Here is a 16,909-nt window from a genome sequence, read left to right on the forward strand (position 1 = left end):
GACGTCGCACCCACCGTGGTTCCGCCTGAGCAGGCGCTTTGTCACCGCCTAATTCCCCACCTGGGCTGGGGGCTTACCTTCACAGCCCCTCACCTCCCTGGAATCCTGAATGCCACCCCACTGCCATCGGGTCATGACATTTCCTCGGCACACAGGTTCTTTATTGCCTTTCCCCTGGGCTAAGCCAGCACGAAGTCCTTCTGGAGCCCCAAGCCCCACAGCGGGAATGGGAGGCGAGAGGGGCCAGGCTGATGGGAAGCCCTGCTCCAATGTCTGGGTCAGGGAGAAACAGCCCTTGTACCTTGGTCCTCTTGAGGCTCAAAGGCCCTACTTGGCCGTGATCACGGAGCTGAGGGGAAGCCAGGGCTGACGGGAGAAACCGCAGCCTCACGCGGCCCAGTAGGCATAGACGACGGTCAGGAGGAGGAAGATGGCGACAGACAGCAGCGTGTTCTTGCGGTTCTCCCGCCGAAGCAGCTTCAGCTCCTTCTCTGGGAGGAAAAAGGGTGGTGGACATCTTTCTGCCTCCATCTGCCCAGATCCTCACCACCTTCTGGCTATAGGTGCTGGGCCCAAAAAAGCCCCAACCCCCAATGCTGCTCAGCTGTTTCTCTCCAAATGTAGCCGAAGACAGCATGTGTGGGAGAGTCACCAAAAGGGCTACACCCGAAAGCCCAGCGAGGTGGTGGCGCGGCCTCCCCAGGAGGGTCCTCCGGCTCGTCCCTGGGTGGCCCCATGGTGCGCCTCCCTCCGGGCGTCCTATCTGGTCAAGCAGAGACAGGGCAGCTGGGCCCTCCGTGGGGAGTAGGTACAAGGCAGAGCCTCACAAGCCACGCCCCAGTCTGCCCTCTGCTGGATGCCCAGCTAAGCAGGAACTAGCGTCTGTGCTCACGGGGTAGTCAGGCTGCCGCTGGAGGACGCCAGCCCAGCTATTCCACAGCCACACTGTGTCCATTCATGACACACAGGTGGTTGGTACTCTGAGGGCTAAACTGAGTGACAAATGCTACAGTTTTGTGTGAAAACCACCAGCTTTGAGGGGGAAACTGAGGTCTCATTTCTCCCTGTGTGAGGGAGTGGGGATATGTGCAAACCAGCCTTGGGCAGGCCAGACAGGCCCCAGGCAGGGGTATGTGACCGCACTGTGCTCACAGTGACTCAAATTCCTCCGGGAGGTTCCCTGAGTATAGACTATTCTAGGGCTGATCCCGGGCCAGGTCTGGCCCCCCGGGGTGAACAGACCAGAGCCTGAGGAGCCTCTGCAGACTCTTTACCTCCCAGGCTGCAGGGCAGGGTGGCAGCGGGGTGCTGGGGGGCAGCAGCCACCCTCCAGCTGAGCCGGGTGTGGGCTCCCCCTGGCGCGGCGCCCGGCACCCAGAAGGTGGCAGCATCGCTCCACCCACAGCAGCCCTGCACGGCACCCACGTGGGAGGTTCATTGTCCATCCTGGACCCCAAAGACCCTACCACCATCGCCCCCATCGCAAGGTTTTCCTGGGAGGGAACGGAGGTCCGCAAGGAGAGGCCAGAACAGGCCCCCCAAGTCGGGGGAGTGGGAGGGATCTCAGCCTGGCTACAGCCGCCCCCTCCCTCCCACGGGGGAGGACAGAATGGACCCTCTGGCCTCGCCGTCTCCCTTGGAACAGAGGAGCAGCCCTGCTCCCCTCCTAGGCTGCTGGGCCTTCAGCGGGGCCCTGCGGCCTCCTGAGGGCTGGCCCCCTCCTGAAGTGCACCCTTGACCCCCATCGCTTTGTGGGCTCCCCAGACTGTCTGCCCGTTCCTGGTCCTGGACTGGAGGGTGGGGCTGGCAGTGGGAAGGAGCTTTCTTACCATAGTTGGAGGCTTTGTTCATCAGGCTGCTTTTCTCCTTCTCCAGAGACCTCCTGTGAGCGGTGAGGGGGTGGAGGGGGAAGTCAAAATAGTGAGAGCCTTTTTCCCACCTAAGGGGCAGTGGGCGCGCCAGGGCAGGGTGGACAAGAGGAACAAGGGCCCAGGCCTCTGGAGCAGGGGAGGGGAGGGATGGAAGCTGAGGGTCAGGACCAGGACAGATACGAAGGGGTGGAGGACTTGGGAAGGAGCATCACCTGGCCTCTGAGCTCAGCTCCGCCCCACACAGCTTGGAGTTCACGACCTCCAGGTCTCTCCGACATTGTGACAGCTTCTTCTCCAGCCCATCGATCTGAAAGACACAGCACACCCAGCAGGTAGTGATGGGTAGCACAGTCTTCCAGTTTTCAAGACAGCTGGGATTCTGGGATGAAGAGGAAGGCGTCTCCAGGAGTCTTAGAACAGCATCCACACCCCAAACCTACGCTTTGCTGTTCTCTACCTCCACGCGGTACAGCCTGAGCCCGGCTGGAAACACCTGTGAGCGTTGCTCAGGGTCTCCGAGCGGCCCTGACCCACTGGGCCACGCGTGGGATGGGGCAGACAGGAGCAGCCCCTCAGTTAGCTGTGTCCCCAGCACAGGCCCCAGTTGGGCCCCACAGCAGGAGCAACCAGAGCCCTGAATGCGGCAGGTTCTGCTACACAGGCGGAGCCTAGAATCAATGAGGCGATATGGGATATGGGAAGTCTCTGCCTTTCCAAAGCACTCCACGCGTGATTAGACATCTAGGGGCCAAAAAGCAGAGGCATTTGTTCACATTGGTACACTTCAATTTAAGTAACCCCACTTGTAATAATACACATTTTCCCATGAGATTCAATAAAAATTACTGAAAGTACAGATCAAAAGTTTCTTTCTGACTTGGTTTTTGTGCAAAAGCGTTGACCAGCATCAAGATAACTGTACTGTGTGGTAAAATAGTTAAGCTCCTGAAAGGCTACATGCCAAAGGTGCTAGTTCTCCCATTTATTTTGATTATAGTTTCAGAGATGTGTTCTTGGGGAAATAATCTGAATTATGGGGAAATGTTTTATGAAATACTAGACTGGATCGTCCAGGGTCCTGGTGTCACACATTGGGCTTTGAAAGTCCACCTGTCTCCATCTGTCTCCAGGTGTCTTATCGGCCACCTCTTTGGGTCTGGGCCTGCTGCTTCTTGCGCCTCTGCCCTGCTGGTGGAGCCTAGACTGCAGTGGGTGGGAGTGCAGAGGGCCCTGTGTCCCTCACGGCAGCTGACTGAACAGTGCCCTGGGTTCAGCTTATGCTTGATTTTCCGTATGACCTCACTCACTGTTACCACAACCCTGGGAGGGATAGCAAATACCACTTCGATTTCACAAATGGGAGAATGGGTCCCCCAAATGGAAGGACTTTACTGAGAAGTCAGGGTAGAACACCCCTCTCCTTAAAGGTCTCAGCCAGTTCTCTGCTCCAGTCCTTTCTGGAGTGGCCCCTGTACAGACGGAAATCAATGATTGCGCAGACCAATGCTGGCATCCCTGGTGTTCTGGGGACAGTGTCGAGTTGCCCTTGAAGACTCTGGACCTTCAGCCCCTCCTCCTGGCCCACACCTACCCCAGTCCTTCTGGGTCAGCCTCTTCCCTTGTCCCAGCGCTCAGCCCAAATGACACACCACCTACCCGCTTCCCTGCAGCCCCAGCTGCCGCCAACTCCAGCTCTGCAAGCAGGGCTCTGTGGGAGGGAGCCTCTGCAGAGCTTTGAGTTAATTGCTTGGTTAATTGTGTCATTTCCTGCTAGTGGGTACCAAAGGGAGGGCTGTCCTGAGAACAGCCCTAAGCAGGAGATGGGGCCTGTGCCTGGGGAGGCCAAAGGGCGTCCTGAACCTGCACTGTAGGGAAACCAGCGCCGGGGAGCCAGGCTCAGGAAATGGAAACAGCCTGATGTGAAGGTTAGCAGAGACGGAGCCAGGAGGGACAGGTGACAGGCCACCGTGAGGCCCGCCCGTCACAGCAGCACCCCCAACACACACAGCCGCCCCTTGGGCCCTAAGAATTCTGGTTTCCATTTCCTGGTGCAGAAACCAAAATCAGGGCACCAAATTCTATGCTGGGTCCCACACAAAGCTTAATTCTTGATGCACTCTCTCCTCCATGAGGCCTTTTCTGCGGCCCTTGGCTGGAGAGGTACTGCCTTCTTCCCTGAATGGCAGATTAGCCAATCCTTTTCTCATGAAGCCGAGTGCATATTATGTCATCCAGCTGTGGGCGTCCAAATCTCATCTTGCCAAACTCCGGGAGCCCCTTGGGTAGATGATGTAAATCTGCATCCCAGGGTCACGTCTAGCCTAGATCAACCCACTCCACTTAAGTGTGTGATGCCTGGCCTCTAAGGAAGGCTGACTGTGTAGCTCCTGTCCTAGAAGGTGTGGTGGCCATCTGTCTCCTCTCTGTGGCTACTACAAGGCCTGGCCTGCTGCAGTCCCTGTGTTTGTAGCCTTGGAGGAATGAGTGGGGCTGGGCCTCGTGTAGCACCCGGAGTCAGAAACCCTCCCCTCGTGCCCACAGAAGTGGAAAGAAGCTAGGAAAAGCAGTGGTACATGCACGTAGATGATATACTTTGTGGACCACCCCACGCAAGTATTACTGCTAGGTCAGATTTCTCCCTGCCACCCTTTGGCCAGACCCTGGTTTGCATGTCATTCTGCGGAGGAATTTCGGGGCTTTCCATCCCTAAACACCTCTACAAGGCTACCAGGGGCCAGGAACTCATCATGCTAAGCAAAATCTTTAAATTGAGGTTGGCAAACCACAAGTGGGCACACCAGTCTGCTGTCACGCTCTAGGCAGGGCCTGTGGAGCTGGCAGCTGGAGGCCTTTATCTGAACGAGTCCAATTTATCTGCAGTTCCATGAATACCCCACTTTCACTTACCACTTTTTAATGAGCATAAACAGACTAACACAAATCAAGGTTTTAGGGACTCAAGTTCTAACCTCCCTCCATGAATATTTATGTCCCGCTGCAGCTCTCTCTGATTCCTTCTAAACATCAAATTCTCTTTTAAACCCAGCTACCTGCTGTGGGCAGAGTGAGGGCAGTCTGGGACTGTCGGGAGGCTCTTCAGCCTCAGGGCCACAGACCCATCCTCAGAAGGTGCCCCCCGCCCCCGCAGTCCAACACCCTGCAGCACTTGCTGAAGCAGAAGCCAGTTCTCAAGCAGCCATAACAATGGGTGCAAAAGTTCTAGTGACCTAGGGACTTCCCTGGTGGTCCAGTGATTAAGAATCTGCCTGCCAATGCAGGGACATACGTTCGATCCCTGGTCTGGGAAGATTCCACGTGCCATGGGGCAACTAAGCCACCGCAATGAGAAGCCGGCACATCGAGACAAAGAGTAGCCCTCACTCACTGCAATGAAGACCCCGTACAGGCATAAATAAATAAATAGTCTGGTGACCTACTGGCTGCCGATAAGGCTGGGAGGAAGGGTCAAGATGCACCTTTTAAGTTGTGACTGGAGTCAGGGGGTGATGGCCACTGAACAGGCCTAGTCCCGCAAGACAGAACTGGAAACAGGGGCGAGCACCCAGGACGCAAACCGAAAACCAGCCTCTTGTTCTGGCTTTTCAGTCAGCAATGACAAGCACACAGGTAACTCACTTTGCAGATTCCCTCAAACAAACCTATAGTCTTTGATCAGCCTCCTTCCTCTCTGCCACCAGGCTGAAGGCAACAGAGGACAAGATAGCCAGGACCAGGAGAGATAACATGGGTTAGGACCAGAATAAGGAGACAAATGTCAAGAAGATTCTGGAAGCATAAGGGTCAGAGTTGGAAGCAGTCAAGCAGTTGGAAGCCCAAGTGCCCAGAGGACTGAAGCTGTAGTTCCTGAGAAGTGTGGTAATAGGGAGTATGGGCTGTAATCTGGCGACTAGGCTCACCAGTCACTTGCTGTATGTCTAGGTGACTTCCTTAATTCGGTGCCTCAGTTTACTCATGTGTAAAACAAAGGTAATAATGTTTCCTATTTCCAAGAGTTGTGAAGATGATACAAAGCAATACATGCGAGGTATTAATATTAGAACAGTGCCTCTCACACACAGTGAAGGGTTAACAAGTGTCTGTTATTATTAGAGGATGGTTTTCAACTAGATCTTTAGGAAATAAAAAGAAAATTGAGTTAATTTATGGCAAGAGTAAGAGAAGTGAGAAATGGGGGTGCAATGGAGCGAACTCCCCGTTGGTCACTGGCTGGCAGCAGCGGGAGGGGAGCCCCCCAGCTCAGGTACGGCCGTCCTATCCACGGAGGGTCAGACATCAGAACAGCCTCCCCAGCTGGCTTGGGACGCGGCACGCTGGGGACTTTATGACCCTGCCCTGGGATGAATCTGTGGTCGTCTGGAGCCCGTGCCATGTTGTAAAGGTTGGGCCTGGTGGAAGCGAGGTCAAGAGGCCAAGAGCAGCGGCTAGGGGCAGAACAGACTCAAGTGTGGTCTGAGTCCCGGCGGGCATCTGAGAAGGTGCGGAATAGCAGGTGGGGGCTGGCAGCTAGCACCCAGGTTCAATCACTGAAGCCATGGCTCTCTGGGGCCGGGTGCTCAGCCAATCTGGAAGCAGGAATGCAAAGCCCAAGACTTCAGGTAGAAAGAGGCTCCATCAGAGATCCGACCAACTCCTGGGACTCCTGCCCAACAGGCTAGAGAGTAGGCATTCGGCAGGAGGAGCCTGGCTGCCCCGCTGGTTCAGTTCTGGGACTTCCCTGGAGCGGTCTGCGGCAGCACTGCTGGTTGAGACTCACAGGTACAGTAACGGCTACGGTGGGCACTGAGGCAGGCACTCACTCAGGCTGTGTGGGGGCAGAGAGTGGATGCCCCTGGAGGACAGTAACACGGACAAGAGAAATGTCCACGCATTACATTTACACTCAGAAGGTCAAGTGTCCGTTTTAACACAGGGGAAGAGAACAGCGTGTCTAAGTCAGTAGGCGAGGCGTGGCCGCACAGGGGTCCCAGGAATCAGTGAGGCAGCGGTGTGAGCTCCACACCACTATCTGCCTTCTGGCACGTCACACAGCGCCCAGCACCCGCTGGGTGTTGTGTAAACCTGTGTGCAAGCAGCTCGGGGGCCGGGAAACAGGTGGTGAACAGGCAGAGTGTCCTGACAGTAAAGTCTGCTCTTGACCCCAAGACCAGCAGTGGCTAAAACTGGCCCATGGAGACTGCCAGTCTGAGCAGTGGTGGGGGAGAAGGAGGGGGAGAAAAGGAGGAAGCATCTCTCCAGCAGGGGGGAGCTGAGGGCCCCAGAGAAGGTCATGGAGACAGGAGCCAGAAAGTCTATATTGTGTTGGCCAAAAAGTTTGCTCAGGTTTTTCTGTAACATCTTATGAAAAGATCTGAACGAACTTTCTGGCCAACTCAATACTTGAACCAGAAAGGCCCATGAGGGATTCCTCCACAGTCAGAACAGGAACTGCTGCCTTCTTACCCAAACTCGGGCTGGGGAATTGGAGGCTGGGCAGTGGCTTGGAGAGTGGGCAGAGGAGCAGGCTCAGTGAGAACTGTAAGACCAAGGATTCTCCCCAGAGGCGGTGGTGTTTCCTGCAGCAGATCACGGAGTTCTGAAGGCAGACTGACGCTAAGGTCAGAAGAGGGCCCAGCCCCAGCCAAGTTGGCCCCAGCCCTGCTGGCCGGTGTCTGGGCCAGGGCCCCTCTGTCAGAAGCAGCTCTGGGCACCCTAAAGGCAGTTCAGTATTAAGCAAAACCACCTCTGCCGCCTGACTTGGGGAATAACACCCTATTCTCACAGCTTTAGGAAAGTCTCCCTGGGGTCCTATATGCCATAAAACCACTGTGTTAAGAGAAACTGTAAAATTCTCCCAGGATCCCCAGGGGGCATCTTTTCAGGAGTGTGGTGCCTCCTGGTCCTGAAGCGGCCCCTTTGGGGGCAGGGAAGGATAAGCACCCAGCACCCTGGTCAGGCCAAGCCCGCAGGCGGCCAGTTCCAGGACTGCCAACAAGCACGAGCTGTAGGCTGTTGCTCACTGAAGATTCTCCTATTGACGGTGCTGAGTGGTGCTCCCAGAAGCATCCTGACAGCTCAGGAGGTGGCCCCCGCCCACTTCCTAAGGAGCCACTGTCCAGGGCCAGACGTTCTTCTGGAAAAGGGCAGACTTTTGCTGGAAAAGGGCAGAGGCACCTTTGGGGCTTGGCGCTGCCAGGCAAGCCACTGTGCTTTCCAGTTTAGGAAGTCGTTTCCGGTCTTGCTGGCCTTGCTCTTAGGAGCTTCTGGGCTATGAATGACAAGGGGTCAGGAATGAGTTAGGGGGTCAAACAGCAGTCATGGGGCATATCCTGCACCAGCCTGGCCAGATCCTCCCTGCACCAAGACTTAATAACGAGCATGGTGTCAAGGTACCTGAGCCCAATTCAAATCCTGAACTTACATGTGTCTGGATGGCAGCACGCCAGTCAGAGCAGCCCCTGGAAGCCCAGAGTCCACAGTAATCCTGGAGCAGCCAACACTTCGGGGGCAGGCACTGCTCTAAACGCCTCATACGGCTCCCTCACAGGACGCTCACAATAACCCTGGACGGTGAGGAGAAGTGTCAGTATCCACATCCTGCAGATGAGGAAACCTGGGCCACGGGGCTGAAGTAACCTGTCCAGGGTCACACAGCTGGCACCCGAGGGAGTGGGTGGTGGGAGTCGGCGCTGTGAGCCACCAGCCTGGAGCCACTTTCAGGTCTCAGGTGAAACCTCCACTTACACCCTGGGCCAGTCTGTGGGCAGCTTCCCGCATACTCCCCAAAGTCTGCATCGACGCTGCAAGAAAGGGACTTTCCCCTTTTTACAGAGGAGCAAACTCCTGCACATTTATGCAAACTGATCTAGGTCATAGCGCTGGGAAGTGGCAGAATTGGGGTCTGAATCGGTGTTTTTCTGCTTCAGAGCTCATGCTCCTTCCACCACTTTAAGCTCTTTCACCAAAATCCCTCATGAAAACAATCATGACAAAGAAGGGTTCTGTGGAACAAAATCATTACACATCCCAGTTGAAGCCCATCTAAGCTTGTTGATCTGGCTTTAACAGATTCTCTGCTCTGAATAATCTTGTACAAGGGCTTTGCTTGGTTTCTGTCCACATAACAGATACTCGCTGTGAGGGAAGAACCTGACTGAAATCTGTTTGCCTGGAGACAGTGAGATGGGAGCCCAGCGTGTCCTCACACTGAAGGCAATTATTACCTTCCAACTCTGAGCTTCAGACAGCCAAGGCACCCTCCCCCAAATGACCTATGCTGCCAAAGCACCCTGACAAGCGCACAGAACAAACATGCGTCTGAGAAGGAAAAAGGTGGGCGAGTTGGGCCTGAAAACCTCCTTTCCCCACAGCTTTTCTTCTTACTTGTTAATAACCCACAGCCCGAAGAGTGGGGTCACCTGTTTCATCTCCAGCCCCAGTAATCCAGAAACCAGATTTCTGGAAATCCACTCATTCTCACACGTCAGGGAAGCCCCAGGACGTGTATTATGATGGGGAGAGAAGCCAGCCGGCCAGCCCAGATGGTCTCCAGCTTCCCATCTGGGGCCTTGAGGCCACACGGCCAACTCACACGAGGGTCACGGGCCCTAATTTTCCAGGTGACCAGCCTCAAATCCCAGAGGACAGATTACCCTGATGGCCCCTAAGGGATGTTTTTCTGTGGAGGAGGCTCTTTTGTTTTCTGAGGGTAGAAAACAAAAACCTCCAACACCGCTCCCAAATCATCAGAAGTTTCTCTTCTAGGCTGGGCAGATGACAGCAAACCCACCCAGTTTTTAATCAATGAACAATTTTCAAGAAAAGCAGAGAGCTAAGGGGCTTGTCATTTCTCTGCAGAGTCACTCCCTGCCCCAGGTCAGGAACTTGGGGGCCCAGCTGAAGCCCTCGCGCACTCTAAAGCCTTCTGGGACCCCCTGGCCTTTGAGCAGCTCACAAGCAGAGCCATGTCAGTCTGTGCCTGAAGCCTTCGGTTGTCCTGGGCCAGAACACCGTCTGAGCCTTGTTTTCTCTTCTTTCCCCCAATATGTAGTTTTTGATAAATTAGCAAAAGCTTCTTCATCGCTGAAAGGCTCAGAGCCCTTTTTAAGAATTGGCATCCACCCCGCGCCTTATGAATTCATTAATTAAGATGCTGGCAAACAGCCACTCCACACACGCTGACATCCAGCCGCGTTAGGTAATGAGGTTTTAGTCTCCCGACCCCCGTCAAGTGGAGTGGAGCCAGACACAGTCTGCCCAAGAGAAATCACCTGCCCAATGGCGACCTGTCGCTTGTGCCTGGCAGCCGGTGACGTTTATTTAACGGTCAGTTGCCCTTGAACTGTGTCCACAGGCCTCAAGCCTTTCTCCTAGCCCCTGGCTGGGTGGCAGCCAGCAAGGCGGTGTCCAGCTGCCCGCTCCGCTGTGGCCTCCTGACCTCTGACCGATGAACCAGTCAACTGGGCCCAGAAGTCAGAGGGGAGAGTTCAATGCCTCCTCTAGTCTCTCAAGGCCGATTCAGTAAATACTTATTGATGGCCCACTAGGCTGCTTCTAACCTTTGTCTTAGGAAGTTGGTAGGTTCCCATCAGCCTTGTACCCAGCCTGTTCCAGAACCGAGACCGTCTTCATCCACACTTAGTGCTGCTGTCTCTCACTACCCTCAGGGAGTTCACAGCAGCGGCTGACACTACACACACACAAGTGTCCAGGCTTCTCTCCTCCTGGTGCTCATCCTGCCTTGGTCAATTTTTGCTCTCATCCTACCACCTGTCTTTCACCATCACTGATCCTGGCCTCTTTTTCTGATAAGAATTCCAGTGAATTTTAAATGACCACCACTCACTTTTATTCCCTCTAGCAGTTACTGTTAGTTGGTCAACACAACATTGATGCCCAGCCCCTCCTCCTTTGCATGCCACCATAGAAGTTAGAAAAGCTCAAAGATACTTTTCCAGCCTCTATGCAGCCACAGTGGTCATGTTCCAGTTCTAAGCAATGAGATGATCCGGAAGTCAGCTGGGAGACTCCCAAGAGAGCTTAAGCTTCACTGATAAAAAGGACAAAGAGCGTTATAGTTCCTTTCTTTTTTTCCCTGACTTAAAGTTGAATATGATGATTGGAGCTGTGGCAGCTATCTTGTGAATAGAGGAAACAGCTAAGAAAATGCAGAAACAGCAGCCCTGACATAGCTGACCTTTTGAACCAAAGTCAGTAACTACCTAGCTCCAAATTTCTTGTGATGGGAGAAAAAAAAGTGTATTCTTGCTTTTTTAGGTCACTGAGGTCAGTTTTCTGTAACTTGTAGCTTAAAAGTTTTCCAAACTGATAGATTTTTGTACTGGGCACCAGATCCAACTCTTTAAATGTCAGCCAAGACACTGCACATCTGTTAACTTAAGACTGTTGGAAAAAAAAAAAAAGACTGTTGAAACATTTAAAGACACCAAGGTGAATGGTCCAGCTGTGGCGGGAAAGTACAATGACCAAATAACAGGTCATTACTATCAGAAATTAAAAAACAAACAGGTTTTACGTGAGCCAAAATCCTATTCATTGAGACTGAAATGCAACCTTTCCCTCAGCCAGAATCCTTCTATCAGTTTAGATGGAAATACAATCTTTTCCTCCTCCCACACAATTTGAAAATCAGTACCAGAGCTGGTGATTTCTCATCTGAAATATAATTCTCTTTTGTTATTCAGAATAAAACTCGGTAGCCAGTTTTTCCCCAAATCTGACATCTCATAAGATGGCACACGAGTTGGATAAAAAGGCTTTGAAAGGAGCCACAAGTGGGGGAGGGTGAGAGATGCCTTGGTGTCCTGGGAGGTGACTGTCCAGTCCAGCTGGCCCGAGCCAGCCCTCAGGGGGAGTGCTGCCTGCTCAGTAATTGCTTCATTACAGCAAGTGGAGACTGTTTGCAGGTGCTGAAATCACTCACTTGTGGGGGTTTTAGTGCACTCGTCAGATTAACAAACATTTTTTATTAAATCACCGCTTCATTGGCTCAGAGCACACGACTTTTAATAACAGGACAATATCTGCTGCTCCTGAACACCAGTGCACATTCAATACTCAGATCTGCAGGGGGCAAAGGAGGAGCAAGGTGAGGAGACAGCCAGAAGCTAAGTTTTTTCTCATGCGCACAGCTGCAGAGCTCAAACCTTAGAATATCCAAACAAAAGTAACCTCGTCATCAAGATGACCAGGGTAAATACTTACATTGACATTGACAGGTTAATAAAAAACAGGCAAAACTGATTGGTATAAGGCACTAGGACAGCAGGCACATCACCATGTTCAGAACACTTTTAAAACTCGAATCAGGGACTTCCCTGGTGGTCCAGTGGCTAAGACTCCATGCTCCCAATGTAGGGGGCCCAGGTCCCATCTTTGGTCAGGGAACTAGATTCCACATGCTGCAACTAAGAGTTTGCATGCCACAACTTGAAAAAAAAACTCATCTGTCCAAAGAAAGACCCAAAGTAAGATCCCAGCTGTTACAAGTAAGCAGCCAAAACAAAGAAAAATAAATATTAAAAAAAGAAAGGTATTATCTCTAACAAATAAATAAAACCCACGTCAGACAAACAAAAGACATCTATGAACATCTATGATTTATATGTGGAGCACAGTCACTGAGTCTGCAACCCCTGGTGATGTTCAAGTCCTTCATGTTACCAATGAGGAAACTACAAAGTCCAAACTTAGTTACAATGGAAGGATGGCTACCCATAAGAAAGCCTTGTTTATTGATCATCCACTGTGTGTCACATGTGCTACTTTACAAATACTCTCTCATTTAATCCTCAAAACTATCCTGTGAGGTAAGATGTAGTCTGCTGAGGAGACTCAGGCTGTCCAGTAAAATACACTTACATCTTCTTCCACAGCAATGGAGCCCTAGTTGGGCACATGGTCTCCTAGGTGATGAAGGGCCTTGCAGCTTAGCTGCAATCTTTGCCAATGGGAAGAGGGCACCTTGGGTCCAGTATTCTTAAGACACTGAGTGTGCTTCCTCCTTCCTGTGAACACTTCAATGTGGTGCAACCTAGCTTCATTCATGAGGTGACAACACGGGGGACAGAACCACAAGATGGAAGGAATATGGTAGAACCACTACTATCCTGGTACCCTAGACCAGAAGTTGGCAAACAATCGCCTGTGGGTCCACGATTTGTTTCTGTAAATAAAAGTTTTATTGAATGTATGACTTGTTTTTGTAAATAAAGTTTTATTGGAACACTCATTAGTTTACATACTGCCTATGGCTGCTTTTGTGCTTAGTTGTTTTTTTTTTTTTTTTAAGTATAGCTGAGTCTCATTATTTTGGTAGTTATGTTCTATAAAGTTGCCAACAAAAAATTAGCAAACACTGAACCAGGTTAGGTTCCAGAAAGCCTCTGGTCACAACATTTTTATCAGCTGATAAAATAACAATACAAAAACCTGTATGTTTGTGTCTAAAGAAACCTTATTTAATATATATTGTTGATTAGTTAACACTGAACTCACATGCAACAGCACTATAACTATGCCTGAGAAAGCTAATCTAACACACACATTTTCTCCATAAGGCGTGTCTCAGCCTTCTTGCACTTTGGAAGACTAAATAGCACTTCAGCCCTACACTTGAGGGCCATTTTAAACCGCAAAATCACCAACAAAAAGCACAAAAATGCAAGAAACTTGGCACTAAATAGACCAGAAAAAGGACACTTGTTCATAGCACACAGAAGGATTGAAAAATAAGACACACTATCTATCACCTTGTTTGACTGTAACTGGACATGTGTGCCTCAGGTGAATCAAATCTCAATGCTTTGAGTCAGTTTGGTAATTACTACAGAAGCATTTCAAGTATTGATTTGGGGGTTACAAGCACATTTTAGCAAGTAGACAAATGCACAAATACGTAATCTGTGAACAATGAGGGCCAACTGTAGTTGCAACAGAGACCATACAGCCCATAAAGTCAAAAACTTTACTATCTGATCTTTATAAACAAACAAAACCCCGAACTTGGGGATTTCTCTGTTACACCAGCTTATCATGCCCTAATACAGGCTATAAAGTCTAGGCTCTTCCCATTTCAGAGTGCCATCTCATTTTAGCATCTATATTTGATTTTATTGTGTGTTAGTCGCTCAGTTGTGTCTGACACTTGGCAACCCCACAGACTGTATCCCGCCAGGCTCCTCTGTCCGTGGAATTTTCTAGGCAAGAATACTGGAGTGAGTCATCATTTCCTTCTCCAGCGGATCTTCCCGACTCAGGGATTGAACCCAATCTCCCCAAAGTTTGTTTGTGTTTTTCCACAACATCTTACAGAAAAACTTTTTTTTTTTTTCCCCAGAAAAACTTGAACAAAATTTTTGGCCATCCCAGTACAAGAAGATTCACATTTTCACCAACTTTGTTCCCTACTGAGTAGGCCAATATTTCTCAAGCAGTGGTACTAAAATCTCCTGCATTAAGCATAGGTGTAGCTTGTTAAAAATAGATTCTTTGTTAAAAATACACACCCAAGTCCTACTGAATTACTTGGAATAGGGGATAATTCAACTCCCCATTTTAACAAGATCCTTAATGCATTCTTAAGACCGAGAACCACTGAATTGGGAGTAAGTTCAAGAAGAAGGAAATGGCAACCCACTCCAGTATTCTTGCCTGGAAAATCCCATGGACTGAGGATCCTGGTAGGCTACAGTCCATGGGGTCACAAAGAGTTGGACACGACTGAGCGACATCTCATCATCATCATCATCTCATCAAGACAAGTACCCAGTACTTTTCCTGCAACCACTGGGAGGATGATCTAAGGGTACCATGAAACGGGAGAAACAAGATGCCACAGAAGGCAAATTACCTGTGCTTGATTTTGGGCCCCTCAACCATTTCTGCTCAGGCTCTACTTGAAACTTCAGTTTCCCCATCTGTAAAAATCTCACAGCCTTGTACTGAGGGTTAACCAGGAATGCAAATAAAGTAACAAACAGCAGTTGCTCGACAGGGATCAATTTTCTTTCCCTTCCATATGCAGTTACTTGTAAGCTCTTTGTGAACATCACCATTCCAGAATCCTCTACAGATTCCCACAAAGTACTTTTCAAGCTTCATGCTTCAGTACCCCAGAAGAAAAATTCCCCATCTCAGGCCACCAGTAATATACTAAACAGTATGGGGTCCCGCACCTTCGGGGGTCCCCTCATCTACAGATTTCTACGCCTTGGGGATCCCCTCACTTCCGAGTACCCGCCCCTTTTGGGTTCCCCCTTTCACTTAAACGTTTCCTCTCAGGGCCTCCAAATCTCCGTACCGCGCCCTCTTTGGGGCTCCCCTTATCCGCGAGCCTCTTCCCCTCCGGGAGTCCCCTCACCTTCTCGTCCCACCTCTCACGACCCCTCGGTTCAAAATCAAGCACAGATGCAACCTTCGATTCTCCCAGCGGGCCGTCTCTCACCCTCGCGTCCCTCTCCCAAACCCACGTCGCCCTCATTTCCTCCCCCAACTCCCTCCTCCAACCAGTAGCCCGGCCGACCCACTACCCGCCGCGGGGAGAAGTTCACGGCTTGCTGCAGCCCCCGTTTCTCCCCTCACCTCTAAAGCGACGCCCAGATTCTCCCGCTTCTTTTTAGTCATATTACTCGACGGGTTCCCGGAGTCATTATTGGACACGCCCACTGGTGGCGCCACGCATGTGCAAAGTCTCGTGCTTCTCCCTCATTGGCCGCCGAGGTGGCGGGAGGCGGGACTACTGGCGGTCGTCATCTAGCTGAGGGGCGTGGCCAGCTTGGTGCAGCCATGTTTGTGAGGGGCAACTTTTCTTTGTGGCCTCAGGTAGAGGGCGGTGGGGAGAGAGTACCTGGATTGGTCCGGAAGGAACGATGGCCCGCCTAGGGGTGGAGCTATCCCATTCCTTTCTTACTCAAAGCCACTTTACATCACAGGAGACGCTATTTTTTCACCGCATCGTCATCTGTGCACTTCAGCCTTTTAGGGACCACTTTGCCCTGTTTGAGGAAGCCAGCTCCCATCCCTTCAATTCTGTCATTTCTTCATTATGGACCTTCAAGGCCCATACTGAAGCACTGCCTCACCTCGAAGCCCCCATCTTGAGCCCCTTGGTCCTTTGGGAACTGATAATGATCTGTTGTTATTCCTCCTTTTCGTCTTGTTCTTATTTTTGTTTTATTGTAACAGCAACAGCCTACGAACGTCACAGAAGACTTTTAAGTGAAAAGCAGCTTCCTTTATCCTACCACTCAGTGCAGGTCCTGTCTTTGTTTCCGTGTATTCTGGTCCGGGCCTGGTCTCGGATCATATTTTATGCCGTTGTAGTGCTATCGTACCTCGCTGGTGGCTCAAACGGTAAAGAATTTGCCTGCAATGCAGGAGACCCCGGTTCAGGAAGGCCCCCTGGAGAAGGAATTGACAATCTACTCCAGCACCCTTGTCTGGATACTTTCATGGACGGAGGAGCCTGGCAGGCTACAGTTCTTGAGATTACAAAGAGTTGGACTCGGGAGACCGACTTTCACTTTTCACTTTCAGTCCTGTCCATACAGTATGCTGTAGACCCACGTCCTTTGAAATGCTTTGACTGGGCTTCAATTTTGTATGGTAACCCAGTTACCCATATAACCAAAACTAATGTTTCCTGATAAACACCTTTACCACCTATGATGCACTCAAATATCTTCTAATCCAGTCTGTTCAACTGAAAAAACCTAGTGGCAGGACACCTATTAAGTTTATTTCATGACTCATTAATGGATATTTGAAATAGATATTTTCCCACCTGCTTTTTTTAAAGCTTAAAAAATTTTTTTTTTAAATTTATATTCATTTTTGGCTAGACTGGGTCTTTATTGCTGAGCACAGGTTTTTTCTAGTTATAGTGCACAGGCTTCTCATTGCATTGGTTTCTCTTGTTACAGAGCACAGGCTTCAGGGCGTGTAGACTTCAGTAGTTGTGGCACGTGGGTTTAGTCATCCCATGGCATGTGGAATCTTCCGGGACCAGGAATCAAACCCGC

At 50.9% G+C, this 16,909-nt stretch overlaps 1 protein-coding gene across 1 annotated transcript; it reads right to left on the bottom strand.

The window, feature by feature from the left end:
- Positions 1-139: 139 nt before the first annotated feature.
- CCDC167 (coiled-coil domain containing 167) lies at positions 140-15,565 on the bottom strand. The gene is made up of 4 exons (XM_061146609.1): positions 15,471-15,565; positions 2,084-2,178; positions 1,830-1,882; positions 140-491 (listed from the first exon to the last, which is right to left on the bottom strand). Exons 1-4 carry the CDS (start codon positions 15,510-15,512, stop codon positions 388-390), a joined length of 294 nt encoding a protein of 97 aa, XP_061002592.1. The 5' UTR covers positions 15,513-15,565; the 3' UTR covers positions 140-387.
- Between the last annotated feature and the right edge of the window lie 1,344 nt (positions 15,566-16,909).

This window comes from Dama dama, chromosome 7 (genome assembly GCF_033118175.1).
Source record: "Dama dama isolate Ldn47 chromosome 7, ASM3311817v1, whole genome shotgun sequence".
In the NCBI taxonomy this organism is placed as follows: Eukaryota; Metazoa; Chordata; class Mammalia; order Artiodactyla; family Cervidae; genus Dama; species Dama dama.